Raw genomic sequence first — 16,008 nt, 5'->3', positions numbered from 1 at the left:
CTATGCTTTTGCTCCTCCTTGTTACTAGGTGGCTTAATATAGGCTAGTTAAGCTCCAGCAGGTCCGCCAGCATTTCTCTCACCTACGAGACCCCCCTGTTCTTACTTGATTCAGAAGTGGTATTTGATCTGAGGGAGTAGGATTTGCCAAATGTGACATGACACAGATTCCAGATGATTATAGTCAACGGTAGAGTTCAACAGCTTTCCAGCCCATCATTACGGTTGTGGTAGTGTTACGTTTAGCCAAAAGAAAATAAATTCTCACAATGTGTGTAGATGGATTCTTTAGTCTTAGCATGGCCCTTTATATTTGGTTTCATGTCCTTGGGTTACCTGACCTTGCTCTATGCCACTATCAAAATAGATCTGCCCCCATTTTATTAACGTATACAAGCTATTGTCTGTCAGCATAAATACTAGAGAAGGACCTAATAAAATGTACTACCTACCTACCGTCGTTTGAATTGACCAAATGCCCTAATGTATTCTATTGTTCCTAATGGAATCACAAACCACTGTCTTCTATAGAACCAGCGCTCCGCAGCATTCCGGTTTTGTTTGTGTTTTAAGTTGACGTTTTAACAGTGCACTTGCCTATTTGAAACGTCATTAGTTATCTGCAAGTTTTTCTATAAGTATTTTTGGAGTCACAATAACAGACTCTCTCCCCCTCTTTCTCTTTCTCTCTCTCCTCTCTTCCCTTTCTATCCATCCTTTGCATGTGTCTTCCAACAGCTCAGAGAGCCGGGAGCGTGCGTATGATCACAGCCCCTATGGACACCATGAGCGCGGTGGCACTTTTGATAGACAGCGTCACTACAACGCAGACTATTACCGCGATCGCACCATGTTTGCAGCTGGAGTTAGCCCTGGGCCTGGAAGTGCCAGCGCTATGGGTGGGAGCTTTGAAACCCCGGAGCCTCATTTTGAGTCCAGGATTCGAGGAGATCCCTTCACCTTGTCTAGTGCTGCGCGGCGCGACCCCTATCGAGATGACCGAGGGCGTCGTGTTGACAGAACTTATCATCGCCGCAGTCGGTCATCTCATTCTTCACAATCTCGACACCCCTCCCCGCAAAGGACCACGGGGCAAACGCCCAAAGCCCCCCATTCCCCCAAAAGAGCCCCCCTCTCCCCAGGTAGAGGTCCACGCTCTAGGTCCCGCAGTAGGTCCTCTAGCTCTGATTCTGTCAGCAGCACCAGCAGTACCGGCAGTGGCAGGTAGGATGTGCTTTTGTGATGGTGCGGATGTTTATTTGTTATGGATGGAGCACAATTCAGTCAATTAGTCTGTTCTAGACGTGTGCAAGAGATGGGAACATTCAATTTACCCAGTTGTAAAAGAGTTTAAAATACATTGTTTGACTGTAGGATTATGGAGAGAATTTCACTGACCTGAGATGCATACAGACGTAATGTTAGCTGAAGACCCTCTGAACATTTCCCTCTTATCTCACATTTGTCCGTTTGGCAGCAGCGATTCAAACAGCAGCTCAAGTGATGGGTCTCATGCACGCTCTGTTCAGTCCTCTGCTACACATGCACCCCCCTCTCAGCCGTGCTCTATGGTGATGGAAGGTGACGAACCACGCAGAAGCTTTGGCATCAGGGTGCAGAACCTACCAGTGCGCTCCACAGGTGAGTACCACTAGCTACCAGTATACACACAAACAGGCATTCTGGCTGCACTTTGCTGTGCACCATGACATTATGAAGGGGGTCACTAATAAATAGCGTACCTCCTCTGCTACGGTGAGCTGTAGAGCTAGCTTATCAAAGAAGTTCTCCCTCGGATTTTCAACCTTTACATAACATTTCATTTTGTCCTTAATGCGGCTGTGTGACCCGTCAATTAACTGTCCTTTTCCCTCTCCAGACACAAGTTTAAAAGATGGACTGTTCCATGAGTTCAAGAAACATGGGAAAGTGACATCCGTGCAGATCCACGGGGCCTTGGAGGACCGATATGGTCTGGTGTTCTTCAGACAGCAGGAAGACCAAGAGAAAGCCCTCAACGTCTCCAAAGGAAAGCTTTTCTTCGGCATGATGATCGAGGTTTCTGCCTGGAACGGCCCTGGTATGAAACGTTTTAGATTGTTGAAATGTAATACAATCATTATTTGAGCTTGGGCCTTAAATACTAATGATGTGTATTGTAATGAGGGCTCATTCACATACTGTTGAGTGTACTTGTCTTGTTTGGTGATTGTAATAGAAGTCTTTCCCTCAGAAACAGAGAGCGAGAATGAATTCAGGCCTTTGGATGGACGGATTGATGAATTTCACCCCAAGGCGACTAGGACCCTGTTTATCGGCAACTTGGAGAAGACCACCAGTTACCAACAACTCCTTGATATCTTTCAGCGCTTTGGAGAGATTGTGGTATGTGTGTTACTGGCCACTGAAAGGTTATGCAAGTGAAATGTCACCTCTAAAAATAAAAATAAATTACTAAATAATTATTTAAAAAATTTCATTTTGTCATCCCTCCCACAGGATATTGACATTAAAAAGGTTAATGGTGTTCCTCAATACGCATTTGTGCAGTATTCTGATATTGTCAGTGTCTGCAAAGCTATAAAGAAGATGGATGGAGAGTATTTGGGGAGCAACCGGCTCAAGGTATTATTCCTAAATATATATTGCCCTAACCTCTTATGTACAGTGCATTCGGAAAGTATTCAGACCCCTTCCCTTTTTCCAAATTTTGTTACATTACAGCATTATCCTAAAATGTATTAAATAGAAACAAAAATCCTCATCAATCTACATACACTACCTCAAAATGACAAATGCTCACCTATTAAAAAATAAACAGAAATACCTTATTTCCATAAGTACTCAAACCCTTTGCTATGAGACTTGAAAATTGAGCTCAGGTGCATCCGGTTTCCATTGATCATCCTTGATGTTTCTACAACTTGAGTGGAGTCCACCTGTGGTAAATTCAGTTGATTGGACATGATTTTGAAAGGCACACACCTGTATATAAAGTCCCACAGTTGACAGTGCATGTCAGATCAAAAACCAAGCCATGAGGTTGAAGGAATTGTCCGTAGAGCTCTGAGATAGGATTGTGTCGAGGCACAGATCTGGGGAAGGGTACCAAAACGTGTGCAGCATTGAAGGTCCCCAAGAACACAGTGGCCTCCATCATTCTTAAATGGAAGAAGTTTGGAACCACAAAGACTCTTCCTAGAGCTGGCCACCCAGCCAAACTGAGCAATCGGGGGAGAAGGGCCTTTGTCAGGGAGGTGACCAAGAACCCAATGGTTACTTTGACAGAGCTCCTGAGTTCCTCTGTGGAGATGGGAGAACCCTCAGAAGGACAACCATCTCTGCAGCACTCTACCAATCAGGCCTTTATGCTAGTGTGGCCAGATGGAAGCCACTCTTCAGTAAAAGGCACATGACAGCCTGCTTGGAGTTTGCCAAAGGGCACATAAAGGACATGAGAAACAAGATTCTCTGGTCTGATGAAACCAAGATTGAACTCTTTGGCCTGAATGCTAAGCATCACGTCTGGAGGAAACCTGGCACCATCCCTACGGTGAAGCATGGTGGTGGCAGCATCATGCTGTGGGGATGTTTTCAGAGCAGGGATTGGGAGACTAGTCATGATCGAGGGAAAGATGAACGGAGCAACGCACAGAGAGATCCTTGATGAAAACCTGCTCAGGAGCTCTGACTGGGGCAAAGGTTCACCTTCCAACAGGACAGCGACTCTCAGCACACAGCCAAGACAACGCAGGAGTGACTTCGGGACAAGTTTCTGAATGTCCTTGAGTGGCCCAGCCAGAGCCCGGATTTGAACCCGATCTAACATTTCTGAAGAGACTTGAAAATAGCTGTGCAGTGGTGCTCCCCATCCAACCTGACAGAGCTTGAGAGGATCTGGAAGACGAATGGGAGAAACTCCCCAAATACAGGTGTGCCAAGCTTGTAGCGTCATACCCAAGAAGACTCAAGGCTGTAATCGCTGCCAAAGGTGCTTCAACAAAGTACTGATTTAAAGGGTCTGAATACCTATTTAAATGTGATATTTCGGTTTTTAATTTTGAACACATTAGCAAACATTTCTAAAAACCTTTTTTGCTTTGTCATTGTGTGGGGTATTGTGTGTGTGTGTGTGTGTGTGTGTGTGTGTGTGTGTATATATTAATGAGGGGGGGACTATTTAATACGTTTTAGAATAAGGCTGTAACATAAAATGTGGAAAAAGTCAAGGGGACTGAGTACTTTCCAAATGCACTCTGTTAGTACAAAAGAAATTGCGTTCAGTGATAGTGAAGTAACTTTAGCAATATGTTTTCACCTGTTTCTACATCCTTGTCTGGTTCTGTCTCCTTTGCAGCTGGGTTTTGGGAAGAGTATGCCCACAACATGTGTTTGGCTGGACGGTTTGGCTTCCAACATCACAGAGCAATATCTCACACGTCACTTCTGCCGCTATGGACATGTAGTCAAGGTCCATACTCTTTTCTCCCCCTCCAATGTTTTTTGAGTCCCTGACATTCTATTAGACTATATTAGACATGTTATTCTAAACATGATTTTCCCTTTTCTTTCTATAGGTGGTGTTTGACAGGTTGAAGGGGATGGCTCTCATCTTGTATAACAACACAGATTTTTCACAGGCAGCTGTCAGGGAGACCAAAGGCTGGAAGATTGGCGGCAACAAAATAAAGGTATGACTAAACGAGTGTGACTTATTAGTGACTGACAGTTTCACAGTAAACCAGATGAAAGGAGACAAATTGTTGATTTGTTTTCTGTCTGCAGGTGGATTTTGCCAGCCAAGAGAGTCAGATGGCTTTTTATCGCTCTATGCAGGCCTCTGGGCAAGACATTAGAGACTTCTATGAAATTCCAACTGAAAGACGGTAAAGTTCTCATTTTGTTATGTGAGGTGAATGTATTTGAGGGATTACTTTGAATTATGTTTTCGGGTGTACTTTGATCTCACTTCAATGTACTTATTTTTTTCCTATTCCACAACCCCCTTCTTTACAGAGAGGAACGACCAAGACCTCCATACCATGAGTTCTCAGCAGAAAGAGCCTACTTTGAGAATGCACGCACCCCTGGCACCATTTACCCCGAAGATCCTCGCCGAGACTATCCTGCCCGCAGCCGTGAGCGGTATTCTGAATTGGAGCACTACCAGGGAGAACACTTTGACCCACGCTACCATGAAGACCCCCGGGAGTTCAGGGATTATCGAGATCCTTTTGAGCAGGACATTCGGAAGTACACATACATCCAGAGGGAGCGAGAAAGAGAGCGGGAGCGCTTTGAGGCAGACCATGGCATGTGGAGCCCCTCTCATCCACGGCGCCCGATCACCCCTTCTGCCTCCCCTTCACCATCTGAGCGTGCTCCCAGAGACCCAGAGCGACGGGTCTACAGTCAATCCTCTGAGCGAAGTGGTAGTTGCAGCTCACTCTCACCACCACGCTTTGACAAGACTGACAAGGCTCCTCCTTTGGAACATGGAGCCAGCTCTAAGAGTGAGAGGTTGGAAAAAGACATCCAACTGGTTGAACCTGAGCGTGTTGCTGGGACTGAGAAGAGCAAGCGGGGGAGACGAAAGGAGAAAGGTGACAAAGAAAAAGGGGAGAAGAGTAAGTCAAGGAAAGCGAAGGTGCAATCTCCCAGCATCCCACCATCTGAGACAGAGCTAGAACCCAGCCTGGATGGAGGCTCTGGAAGGGGAAAGGTGTCAGACCAGGACGTCCTTGACAGACAGAGGTATAAAGGTGACAACGACCCTCCTCCTTCAGATCCGACCACGTCAACCTCTCGCCATGAGCCTGTAAAAAGTGAGAGGCTTGAGTCGGGGAAAGGTGAGAACGCAGACAAGGATGGTAAAACACGATCCAAGAAACACCAAAAATATGACACTGGAAATGATGGGAAAGATCCATCAGTGGATTCTGATCGGTTGGCTGCGAGAAAGAGGCGCTTTGGAGATGCCAGTGGGAGAACCATTCGACAGAAGAGGAGAAGGCTGGAAGATGAGGATGGGAGTCAACCCCAAGACTTTGGAGCTAGCACTGCCTTTACAAAAGAGACTGATGGTGACAGTAAGGCTCAGCAAAAAGACTCACAGCGGAGGGATTCAAGATCCAAATCAGAGAGGCTGGTGTTTCTTGGCAGTCATAAAGAGGGTCAGGATCCTGCAATGAGAGGACAAGAAGAGCTGCCCGAGGGGAGCATGGACCCTATGGACTCAAAACGCCACCCTAGCCACAGTATGTCCAGAAGGTTCTCCCATGATGGGAACATGGACCAAGACAATGCAAGAGATCAAGATCCACAGAGCCCTTTCAAATATGGTGCACAAGACAATGACAAGGGTGTCAAGGAAGAGCCTCTTGATATTGATCTCTCCCAGAGTTACCGCAAACAGATGGAGCAAAGGAGGCTCCACCAACAGCTTCAGGAGCCAGACAAACAAGAAAAAGCTGGGAGTCCACAAGGCTTAGAAACGGAGGACCTAGAACACCGCAGTCTGGTACATGAAGTGGGCAAGCCACCTCAAGATGTCACAGATAATTTCCCATCTCATAAACTCAAGAAACTAGAGCAATTTGATGCAGATATCAGTGCCAAGAGGGGGGACCGTGTCTACAGGAGCTTCCGGCAAAAGAGTGAAGATCCTGAGTGGCACAACACTGCATCTCCAGGCTTGCAACACTTCTCTCATCATGCTGAGCAGGACTTTGCGGAATCTTCACATCTCAGGGAGGTTAAAACGGAGGATAAAAGCCACCCAGACCTGGAGCTGGCAGTCAAAAGGACACATACAACTCAAATGTCCAAGCCAAGCACTCCTTTACAACTTAGTGAAGAAGAGCGGGAAAAACGTTGGGAGAGCAGAGTCAAGCAAGATTTTTTACCCGACTTAAACTTCTCCAGAGGCATTGGAAAAAATACACACAATCGCAAGCGTTTGGAGTATGGAATTTTGCACGATTTGGAGCCTGGGGAAGTACGATCCGATTCTGAAGAGGATAGAGAACACAAACCACATTCTCCTATGCCCTCTACTTCTATGCCTTTCTCTGACAGGCAACGAGTGGACAGATTTTCAGACCCCAAGCTTGCCACTTTGGAGAGGATGAAGTTCTACTCCTTTGCACTTGACCAGACCATCACACCAGATACCAAGGCCCTGCTAGAGCGAGCAAAGTCTCTGTCCTCCTCTAGGGAGGACAACTGGTCTTTCTTGGATTATGATTCACACTTTGCTGGTTTGCACAGCAGGAAAGATACTGAAAAGGTTGAATCAGCACCACTTCCTACACCCTCTTGGTACATGAAGAAGAAGAAAATTCGCAGTGGTGGGTCTGAAGACAAACTAGATGACAGGAAGGAAGACCCCAAGCCCAAGCCAGAGGAACATGAACGCAGGGAACTGTTTGCCTCCCGTTTCCTACACAGCTCAATCTTTGAGCAGGACTCAAGACGTCTTCAGCACCTTGAGCGAAAGCATGAGGACCCTGAGCAAAGTCAGGCTCAACAAACTGGTCAGCAAGGCCTGGCAGATGGGCAGCCTGACACAGAACCAGTTGTCCTCTTCCATAGCCGCTTTTTGGAGTTCACGCGGCTGCAACAGCAGAAAGACCAACAGTTACATGAAGTAAAAAGAGCAGATTCCATTGATAGTAATAGGGTGGAGAAGTCACCGGAGGCAGAACAGCAACCTCTGCCGTTTCCTAAAACCTCAGAACCGGTCATGGATCCAGAGACTAAACCAACTAGCCCTGCTGAGAACCACATGATTTCCCAGCCCCCACTTATGCCCAAGGAGATGTCTCCACTTAAGCAAATGTCTCCACCCCTTCCACCCAAGGGAATGTCTCCACCCAAGCGGATGTCTCCACCCCTTCCACCCAAGGAAGTGTCTCCACCCCTTCCACCCAAGGAAGTGTCTCCACCCCTTCCACCCAAGGAAATGTCTCCACCCAAGGAAATGTCTCCACCCCTTCCACCCAAGGAAATGTCTCCACCCCTTCCACCCAAGGAAATGTCTCCACCCAAGCACATGTCTCCACCCCTTCCACCCAAGGAAATGTCTCCACCCAAGCACAAGTCTCCACCCCTTCCCCCCAAGGAAATGTCTCCACCCCTTCCCCCCAAGGAAATGTCTCCACCCCTTCCACCCAAGGAAATGTCTCCACCCAAGGAAATGTCTCCACCCCTTCCACCCAAGGAAATGTCTCCACCTCTTCCACCCAAAGAGATGTCTCCACCCAAAGAGATGTCTCCAACAGTGGAAATACATGACATGTTTACTCCAGAGCCAAAGGGTCCAGAGCCAGCTGCCCCAGAACCTTTGACAAAAGAAAACAGAGAAAATGAACAGCCCCTTCCCCTCCTACAAATATCTCCCTGTGAGATGTTGCCCCCTGCTTCTGTTAATTTAGTAGCCCCTGAGCACATCCGTTCTGTGAGAAAAGTTAAAAGATCCCCTAGTGAAGAGAAATCTGAAGATATAGCTCAGGATATTAAAATGTTGAACCCTGAGCGGTCTTCCAGCAGTGATTGCCTTCATGAAACATCAGTGAGTAGTTTTGTACCAGAGCCTGAGCTGGCACCTCCTGAATTACCACCTGCATTTTTAAGTTCCACCCCACCTAACCCTGTTGAGGAGATGGAGGTTTCAAAAGATGATACCAACACTGACAATACAGACACTCATACAGAGGTGGTAAAGAAACTTGAACTCAATCAGACCCAGGTGCTTGTTGATAATGAAACCAGTGATGAGTCAATTTCACCACCTCAGAAGTCCAAGAACAAAAAGAGTAAGTCTCCTCAAGTCCCACTAACTCCTTTGGTTTCAACAACTAGTTCAGAGAAACCACTTACCCGCAAGAGTGAACGCACAAAACGTGCATCATCCCCTAGAGCAGAGTCTTCAAAGGCAAGCTCAGATTCCAAATCCACAGGCAAGTCTCCCATACATGGAGCAGACCCTGAACATGGCACAGAGCAGAGTATATCTGTTGGAAGAGCAAGGCGTAGAAATGTGAAATCTGTGTATGCCACCCCAGTTGAGGAAGATGCCACTAAGGGGGCTGGAAAGGATGTAACTGAGTCACCTCGCACTGCACGGAAGCGAGGTGGAGACAAAGACAAGGAAGCAGCCCCTCAGCAACCGTTAGAGCAGGATTCCCTTGCACCTATTACTTCAAGGCGGGGACGTCCCCCTAAGAATCGGCGACAAGGAGAGGACATGTTAACAGCTAAAGGGGATAGATCAAAAATGGAGACCAAGGATACAGACTCCAATGAATCAGAGAGTAGTGAAAGAATTTCAAAAGTGTCAAAAGGCAGACATTCTCCTCATGGTCATAAAGCTTTGGCAAGTCAATTACCCATGCCCATAGCGACTGGATCAAGTAGGAAGGGGGACAAAACTGAGCCACCTGAAGATGTTTCTCAGCAGATGGATTTTACAGAAGACAGTTTGGCCATGCAGGATTCCACTGTCTCGTGTAAGGAAGACACTGTAGCACCAGCTGTGACAAAGAAAGAGGAGAATGTTAAGCAACAACTAGGAACAGAGAAACCACGAGATAAAGACAGGCAGAAAAAGGACCCTGTTGACGAGAAAGCCAGTGGAACTACATTTGGTGAGAAAGCGTCTGAACCACCAGTCGTGGAAGAACTGCCTCTATTGGAGAAAATGGAGAAGAGTGGGAGAGGAAAAGCTCCACGCTTGACACGGACTCCAAAATCGCCTGTCCTCAAGAACCTGAAGATCAGACTAAATGTCACTGAGGTGAAAGATTTGCTTCAAATGGGGGATGAGGAACCGGAAAATGGGGATGATTCTTCAAAAAAGTCCAAACCAGGCGAATCTACTAATGATCCATTATTAGAGTCTAGTCCAGGAAAAGATGTGAGTTCTAGCAACGAGGATAAAGATGAGAGCACACCAGAAACTAAGCCTCCAATAGATCCTAAAACTTTGCTACAACAGGAACAGGAGCTTGAGCAAGCTGTGGAGAACATTGCTAAACTGACAGACCCAACCCTCCCAGCAGAGTCACCAACTCCACTTGCCACACCATCTGCAGAATTAAAAATTGAGACTGAGGAAGAGAAATCTGCCAATCCTGCTAGTGAGTATGAACTTGCTGCTGCCATTGATTCGATTATGGGTGAGGATATACCCGTCCCTCTGCCTCAAGAGCCGGTAATTAGTGCTGTTGTGGATTCAGACCTAGAGATTCCAACCTTCGTCCAGCCGACCAAGGAAGCTGAACCTGCGAGTAACATATCCCCTATTCAGGTGGAGTCCTTTTTCCCAACTACACCCAAGAAGGGTGCTAAGGGCAGAGCTAAAACACCAAAACGGTCTAAGAGCCAAAAATCAAACAAAAAGGACCCTGTAAAAGAAATTTCATCAGAACCGGAGAGCACCACTGTTATCACATCAGACAGCATACCCTCCAATTCACAGCCTGTTCCAGAAACTATTCCCTCAACCTCAGCTGCAGGTGTCATTACAACCACCTCTTGGAAGCCTAAAACTGAGCATTTGGCTCCTAAGGCTACGGACATGCCTAAAGAATCGAAGTTACCTCCAGTCCTTGCAGAGCAACCTCCACCTCAACATCTGAAACCTGTCTGCCCCCCAACCAAAAGTCCCACTCTCCCCAAGCCTCAACAACAACCACCACCACCTGAGTGCATCTCACCTTCACTTTCTCCACCCCCAACCCGGCCAAACATCAGGCCCACACAGCCAAGCAGGATCGCAGTTTCCCCACCAGATTGGCTCAACCAGTCCAAGGACGCAGGTGTCCCTTCCTCTCCTAGAACATCAGCAGCTTCCTTTGAGAACCCAGCAATTCCCTCTGACACTGAGCCCATGGAGACTGAGCGTAACAACAGTGACTTGCGTAGGATTCTCATGAAGCACAAGAATGTTTCACTCCCAGTCCCATGCAGTAGTTCTGTTCCTAGCAATTTGGGCACCTTATCCCTTAGGGATCCTCCACACCTACCTGAAAGTAATACCCCAATGGTTGCTGTGACTAGTAAGACCTCTCTTAATGACAACAGGCTTCATCCAGCTCAGCCTGTAGTCCGGCCCCCAGCCTCACTACCATCCCCTGAGTCAAAGTCGGTTATTTCTGTTATCGCCTCCACTGCCACCTCTGTTATCAGTCGTGTTTGCAATCCACCTGACATGGAGAAGGTTAATATGTCAGTTGACAGAAATCCCGTAGTGGACATGCCACTTTCCAAGCAGACATACAGGCCGCCCAGCATGGAGGACAGGGACAGTGGTTCGTACCATGGACCATCAGTTGGCGAAGAGGGTGGAAGTGCTGGGAGGTACTTGGTTGAGAGCTCCGGTCTGGGTACAGGCTCCAGCCCAGGTCTAAGGGTGAATACCTCAGAGGGAGTGGTGGTGTTGAGTCACTCAGGACAGATCAAGGAGGGACCACAGAGGATAAGTGCCAAAATCAGCCAGATACCACCAGCTACTGTAGTTGACATGGAATCTCAGCAGCTAGTGTCCATGCCCCAGATAAAACCAGATATGTATACCCACTCCCAGTCAAACACTCCAAAGTGTCCTCCAATACAGACAGACCATGGGCACCTTAAGACGCAACAAACGGTTTCCTCCATTAAACAAGAAAACACTGGTATGGAAAAGTTAGAATCTCCCTACCCATCAGGGCCTCAAGGAGGAGTCGTGAAGAGGCTCCAGCAGACAGTTGGTAATCCACAAGTGATGGGTTACCATCATTCAGAGTTCACAATGTTATTGAAGCATCCAAAGAAAGTGGATGGGGCTGACGCTATGAACGCTGACGGGTGTAAACCATCTTGGACCTCTGCCATAAGTCCTGCAATGAGCCCCCACCTGCCCTCTCCGGCTGGCAACCACGTAGGCTTTGTTCCCGGTTCGGCCACTGACAGAACTCCCTCACATCTCAGTGGGGTCAAACAGGAGCCCCGTTCTCCTCGCAAGTCAGGCCATCCACATTCTCCGTTCACTAAAGTGTCCTCTCCCATCGGCTCCTCCTCTCCCAAAGGCCTCCCTGGGATGCTGCCCTCTGGCCTGCCCGCCATGCAGCAGTATGTCACCAGTGTCCACCACCCTGAGCAGTCTGTCATCATGCAACCTCACAGTGCTCACGGTGGCATTGGAAGGATGTCACCCCATCGTGCCTCCCAAGCAATCCCCATGGGGCACCTTGTCCAAGGAGAGGTCAGGGTGAACACGCCACCCCTATCTGTCATGAGTTTCGCGATGCATGGAGACCCTCTTGCCTCTCCCTGGTCTGGTCCTCTCCAGCAACGCCCCACCTCGCCCCAGGCCGTAGGCAGAGACATAGTCCTCAAGGTTAACCCTGGGAATGTGAGGGGCCATGAGGGAGAGCAAGACGATGCCAGGCGCTTCCATCAGGCCACAGGGAGACAATCTGCCGCACAGCTGAAAGCAGAGACTATGCAGCCGGATCCCCGTGGGGCTCTACTTAGCGGGCTGCAGCTGGACCCGTACATGTCGCCCAGGGACTTGCGTGTGCTCATGCACCACCCTCAGGGAGAGCGCTCGGCCCCAGAGCCACACCAGGGACACATCCAAGAGACTGTCCCACCCTCCTCAACATCTACCAACATCACCTCGTCGATGTCTCCCAGGGCACATCTGCTGACTAAAGGTGTGTCCGAGAAGGATGTCACAAAGCCACAAGAGGTCAAGAGGCCACACTCTCCTCTGAAGGATGGGATGATGGGGTTTCGGCCAAGTATGGCCGCCATGGCGTCCCCCCAAAGGGTGCAGCTGCTGCCATCAGGGACGGGAGCTTCTTTCTCGGAGTATCCAGGAATTTACACCAACACCCGGGCCATCCATTCACAGATCACTGAGACCTCCCCTTTTGGGATCAACCAGGTACCTCTCAACATAACTTCTGCCTTAGTGAGTTAAACCCTATTCAATGTAATTTTATATCTCCACAATTTAAAAATGATCATGTGGTAGTGTCTTAAATGATGTTTGAAAACCAACTTCTTTATACTAAAATCGCTTTGTTCTGGTCCTCAGGGTGCAGATCCCAGCCAGTCACAAGCTGATGTCAAGGTGAAACAAGTTGGACAGCAACCTGTCAACATGGTGCAGCTGCTCACGGTGAGTCACTTCGATATATGGAAATGGGGAGTAAAGGGTAAAACCGGATAGAGACAACTGAACAGGGCCAGAGAAGTAAGGCCAAGAGCTTTGGGCAAAGTGGACAGGATAAAGTGAAGTAAAGGAAAACTATTTGCAATTATATTCCGTTTTTATATCACTTAAAAAAAATATTTTCTCTGTTTGAGCAGAAGTACCCGATAGTGTGGCAAGGGCTGCTGGCACTGAAAAATGACCAGGCTGCTGTCCAGTTGCATTTTGTCTGTGGCAACAAAGGATTGGCTCTACGGTCACTGCCCCTACCAGAGGGAGGATCGCTGCTTCGGATCGTCCAGAGAATGAGACTCGAGGCGTCACAATTGGATGGTGTGGCTAGAAGAATGACAGTAAGTTTCTTGTCCCTGTTCATGAATTGTTTACGTTGGGATGAGAGTCCATTTTAAGGTTGGGCGATTTTGTTACGATTGCATCGTCTGTCGACGGTGTTTGACGGTCATCGTCGTCGGGGACGACATCGAGATGTCACAAACGATGGTTCAGCTTAAGTGGACTTGGCTGCCCTGCCGGAATCTGGCAGCACACAACAGCGCAGTGAGCACACAGCAGGGCGACGTGCCAAATGGCCTTTTCCCTAATTGCCATAGCCTAAGTAGTTGGACAATTAACATAATGCAAGAGAACAATGTAGATTGTGGAAAGAGCGTAGAGCACCAAAGCAGCACAAGATGTCAGATAGGGTCTGTTTTTTTCCCCCTCTCTTCTCCTATTTCAGATGATCATGGGCCTTTTGCAGAGGACACTCAGTTGTCTGGCTTATTGTTTTAAAATCTTAATTTCCCCTTTTTCTCCTTAATCCCCGTTCAATTTCAATGTGACTAGTTGGCCTAGGCATGGCCTACTGTTTCGCGATCAACCATCGAATGAATCTATAGGCCAGCTCAGAAAGTTGTTTACGAATAGCCTAAATAAGAACATAGGATAGTAAAAACGAGAGAGCGAACAAACTAGACTAATCGAATAGGAAGTTTAAACAAACCTGGTACGTTTCTGCTTTACTTAACGTGTAGGCTAAATAAATAGTGCTGTCGGAAAACCCCTCGCAAACCAAACAGCTAATAATATAGGCCTACATGTCGACTACTGTCAATAAAAGTTGCAGTAAATGTTACTTTGACAAATTCAACTTCTAAACTAATATTTATATTGTCAGTCTTTATTAATGTCCTTGAATTGTGCAACGGGCAATCTTAACCCTTTACACTCATGGGAATTGGCCTATATAGATGGGGCCAATTTGAAATGTTTATAGAAGAAATATGAAAAGCATATGCATAACCATGAAAGGAAAGTTTTTGGAGATTATGGGAAAATTATTCGACCAAAAGGTGAGGACACAACAGCTCACCTGACACGACTGAATCCAAACATTACACTGATTTTTATGTGTATTTTACATTTACTGTATTTTTTCCCCCCACATTTGTTGAAAAGAAATCTTCAAATACTCTGGATACATTCAGGAACATAATATTCCTGGAAATTGTGGGGTAGGTGCAACATAAGACAAAAAATGACAAGGGTTTAAGTGAGAGGACTAACAGGCGTCTCCAAAGTGGTCATACACTTCTCCAAAGTGGTCATACACTTCTCCAAAGTGGTCATACACTTCTCCAAAGTGGTCATACACTTCTCCAAAGTGTGCACAGCACCTATTTAAGGTGCTTGTTTGAGTTCTAGCTGTGCCGTTGAGAAACTAAAAAAAGCATACTTAGTTTTATTTGGAACACAACTCTGCATCCCCGCCCTCACACAACACCGGTCAAATATAAAGCGCAATATGGGTCAGGTGGTCGTCATTTGAAAGCCGGTTCTATTGCCAACATGACTAGCTAAGTTCTAAAATCCGATATTACAATGCAATTCAGTGAAACAGATCATCATTTTTGGTTTGCGTAGAAAGAAGTCATGAGTGCGTTCAGGTGTGTGTGCCGCGGCAAATTTTCTTGACAATAGACAAACAAGCTCATATTCTTCAGAACAACCAAGGATATGCCATGTCATCTTGCAACTACATCAAACCGGGTGATCATACATGATAACAAGTTTTGATGACAAGTTTTATGTGAAGTGCACATTTGGACTCACGAGGGTTTGGCTTGCTTTTATGACAGAGCAGTATTTATTATAATCCTCAACGTCTCATCTTTGAAGCTGCGTGGAGTCCTCTTAATTTACAGCAGTCAACCCACACAACCCGCATACGGGTACGAGTGTAAAGGGCTGTGGCCGTCACAAGATTTTGTCAGACGGTAATTGTCAAGCAAATAACTGTCGTTCTCACGGTAATTGACGTCTAATTAACAGATTTGGCATCTCCTGACTTCCACACACACAGCCTACACGCCACTGATGCAGATCTTTGGAACATCTACATTTAAAAAAAGTCTATATCCATTTAATACAGCCTGCACCTTATAGCCAAATCCATTATTTATTTTAGACGGGTCTACAGAAGCATGATATGAAGAAAAGGTAGTCTATTTTAGAAGAACAGAATAGCATACTGAGTTTTTCATCTGTTAGGTCCTGATCTGGCTATGCCAAATGGCTGTGTGCTACACCAGTTAATTTAGCAGACAAGATGTGCTTAGAATTCCGTGGCATTATTGTTTTTATTATTTTATAGAATGAAAAATACAATTGAACAAAGCTGAATAAAATAGAAAGCACCTGCGGCTTTTGTGTTGAGCGGTTAACAAAAAATAAATAAATAGGTACTCCTATATGCTTAATTTAGAGTTAGTAATGTAAGTTTAGTTCTACAAACGTTGGGCTATA

General features: G+C 46.7%; 1 protein-coding gene across 7 annotated transcripts in view; it reads left to right on the top strand.

The window, feature by feature from the left end:
• Positions 1 to 16,008, top strand: part of LOC106565133 (msx2-interacting protein) — a 31,445-nt gene that overhangs the window by 8,734 nt on the left and 6,703 nt on the right. For 3 of the 7 annotated variants that reach the window (XM_014131906.2, XM_014131905.2, XM_014131912.2), the window contains 11 exons: positions 738 to 1,223; positions 1,477 to 1,640; positions 1,879 to 2,079; positions 2,233 to 2,384; positions 2,499 to 2,624; positions 4,357 to 4,470; positions 4,577 to 4,690; positions 4,785 to 4,885; positions 5,016 to 12,960; positions 13,087 to 13,170; positions 13,362 to 13,556. In XM_014131906.2, coding sequence (XP_013987381.1) covers positions 738 to 1,223; positions 1,477 to 1,640; positions 1,879 to 2,079; positions 2,233 to 2,384; positions 2,499 to 2,624; positions 4,357 to 4,470; positions 4,577 to 4,690; positions 4,785 to 4,885; positions 5,016 to 12,960; positions 13,087 to 13,170; positions 13,362 to 13,556 — 9,682 coding nt within the window. The remainder of the gene's footprint in view (positions 1 to 737; positions 1,224 to 1,476; positions 1,641 to 1,878; positions 2,080 to 2,232; positions 2,385 to 2,498; positions 2,625 to 4,356; positions 4,471 to 4,576; positions 4,691 to 4,784; positions 4,886 to 5,015; positions 12,961 to 13,086; positions 13,171 to 13,361; positions 13,557 to 16,008) is intronic. The other 4 variants (XM_014131911.2, XM_014131907.2, XM_014131909.2 and 1 more) reach the window with 4 other exon arrangements.

The sequence above is a fragment of the Salmo salar genome, chromosome ssa12 (assembly GCF_905237065.1).
Source record: "Salmo salar chromosome ssa12, Ssal_v3.1, whole genome shotgun sequence".
Taxonomy (NCBI): Eukaryota; Metazoa; Chordata; class Actinopteri; order Salmoniformes; family Salmonidae; genus Salmo; species Salmo salar.
The sequence above is the reverse complement of the archived record's forward strand: the minus strand, read 5'-3'. Positions and strand labels throughout refer to the sequence as shown.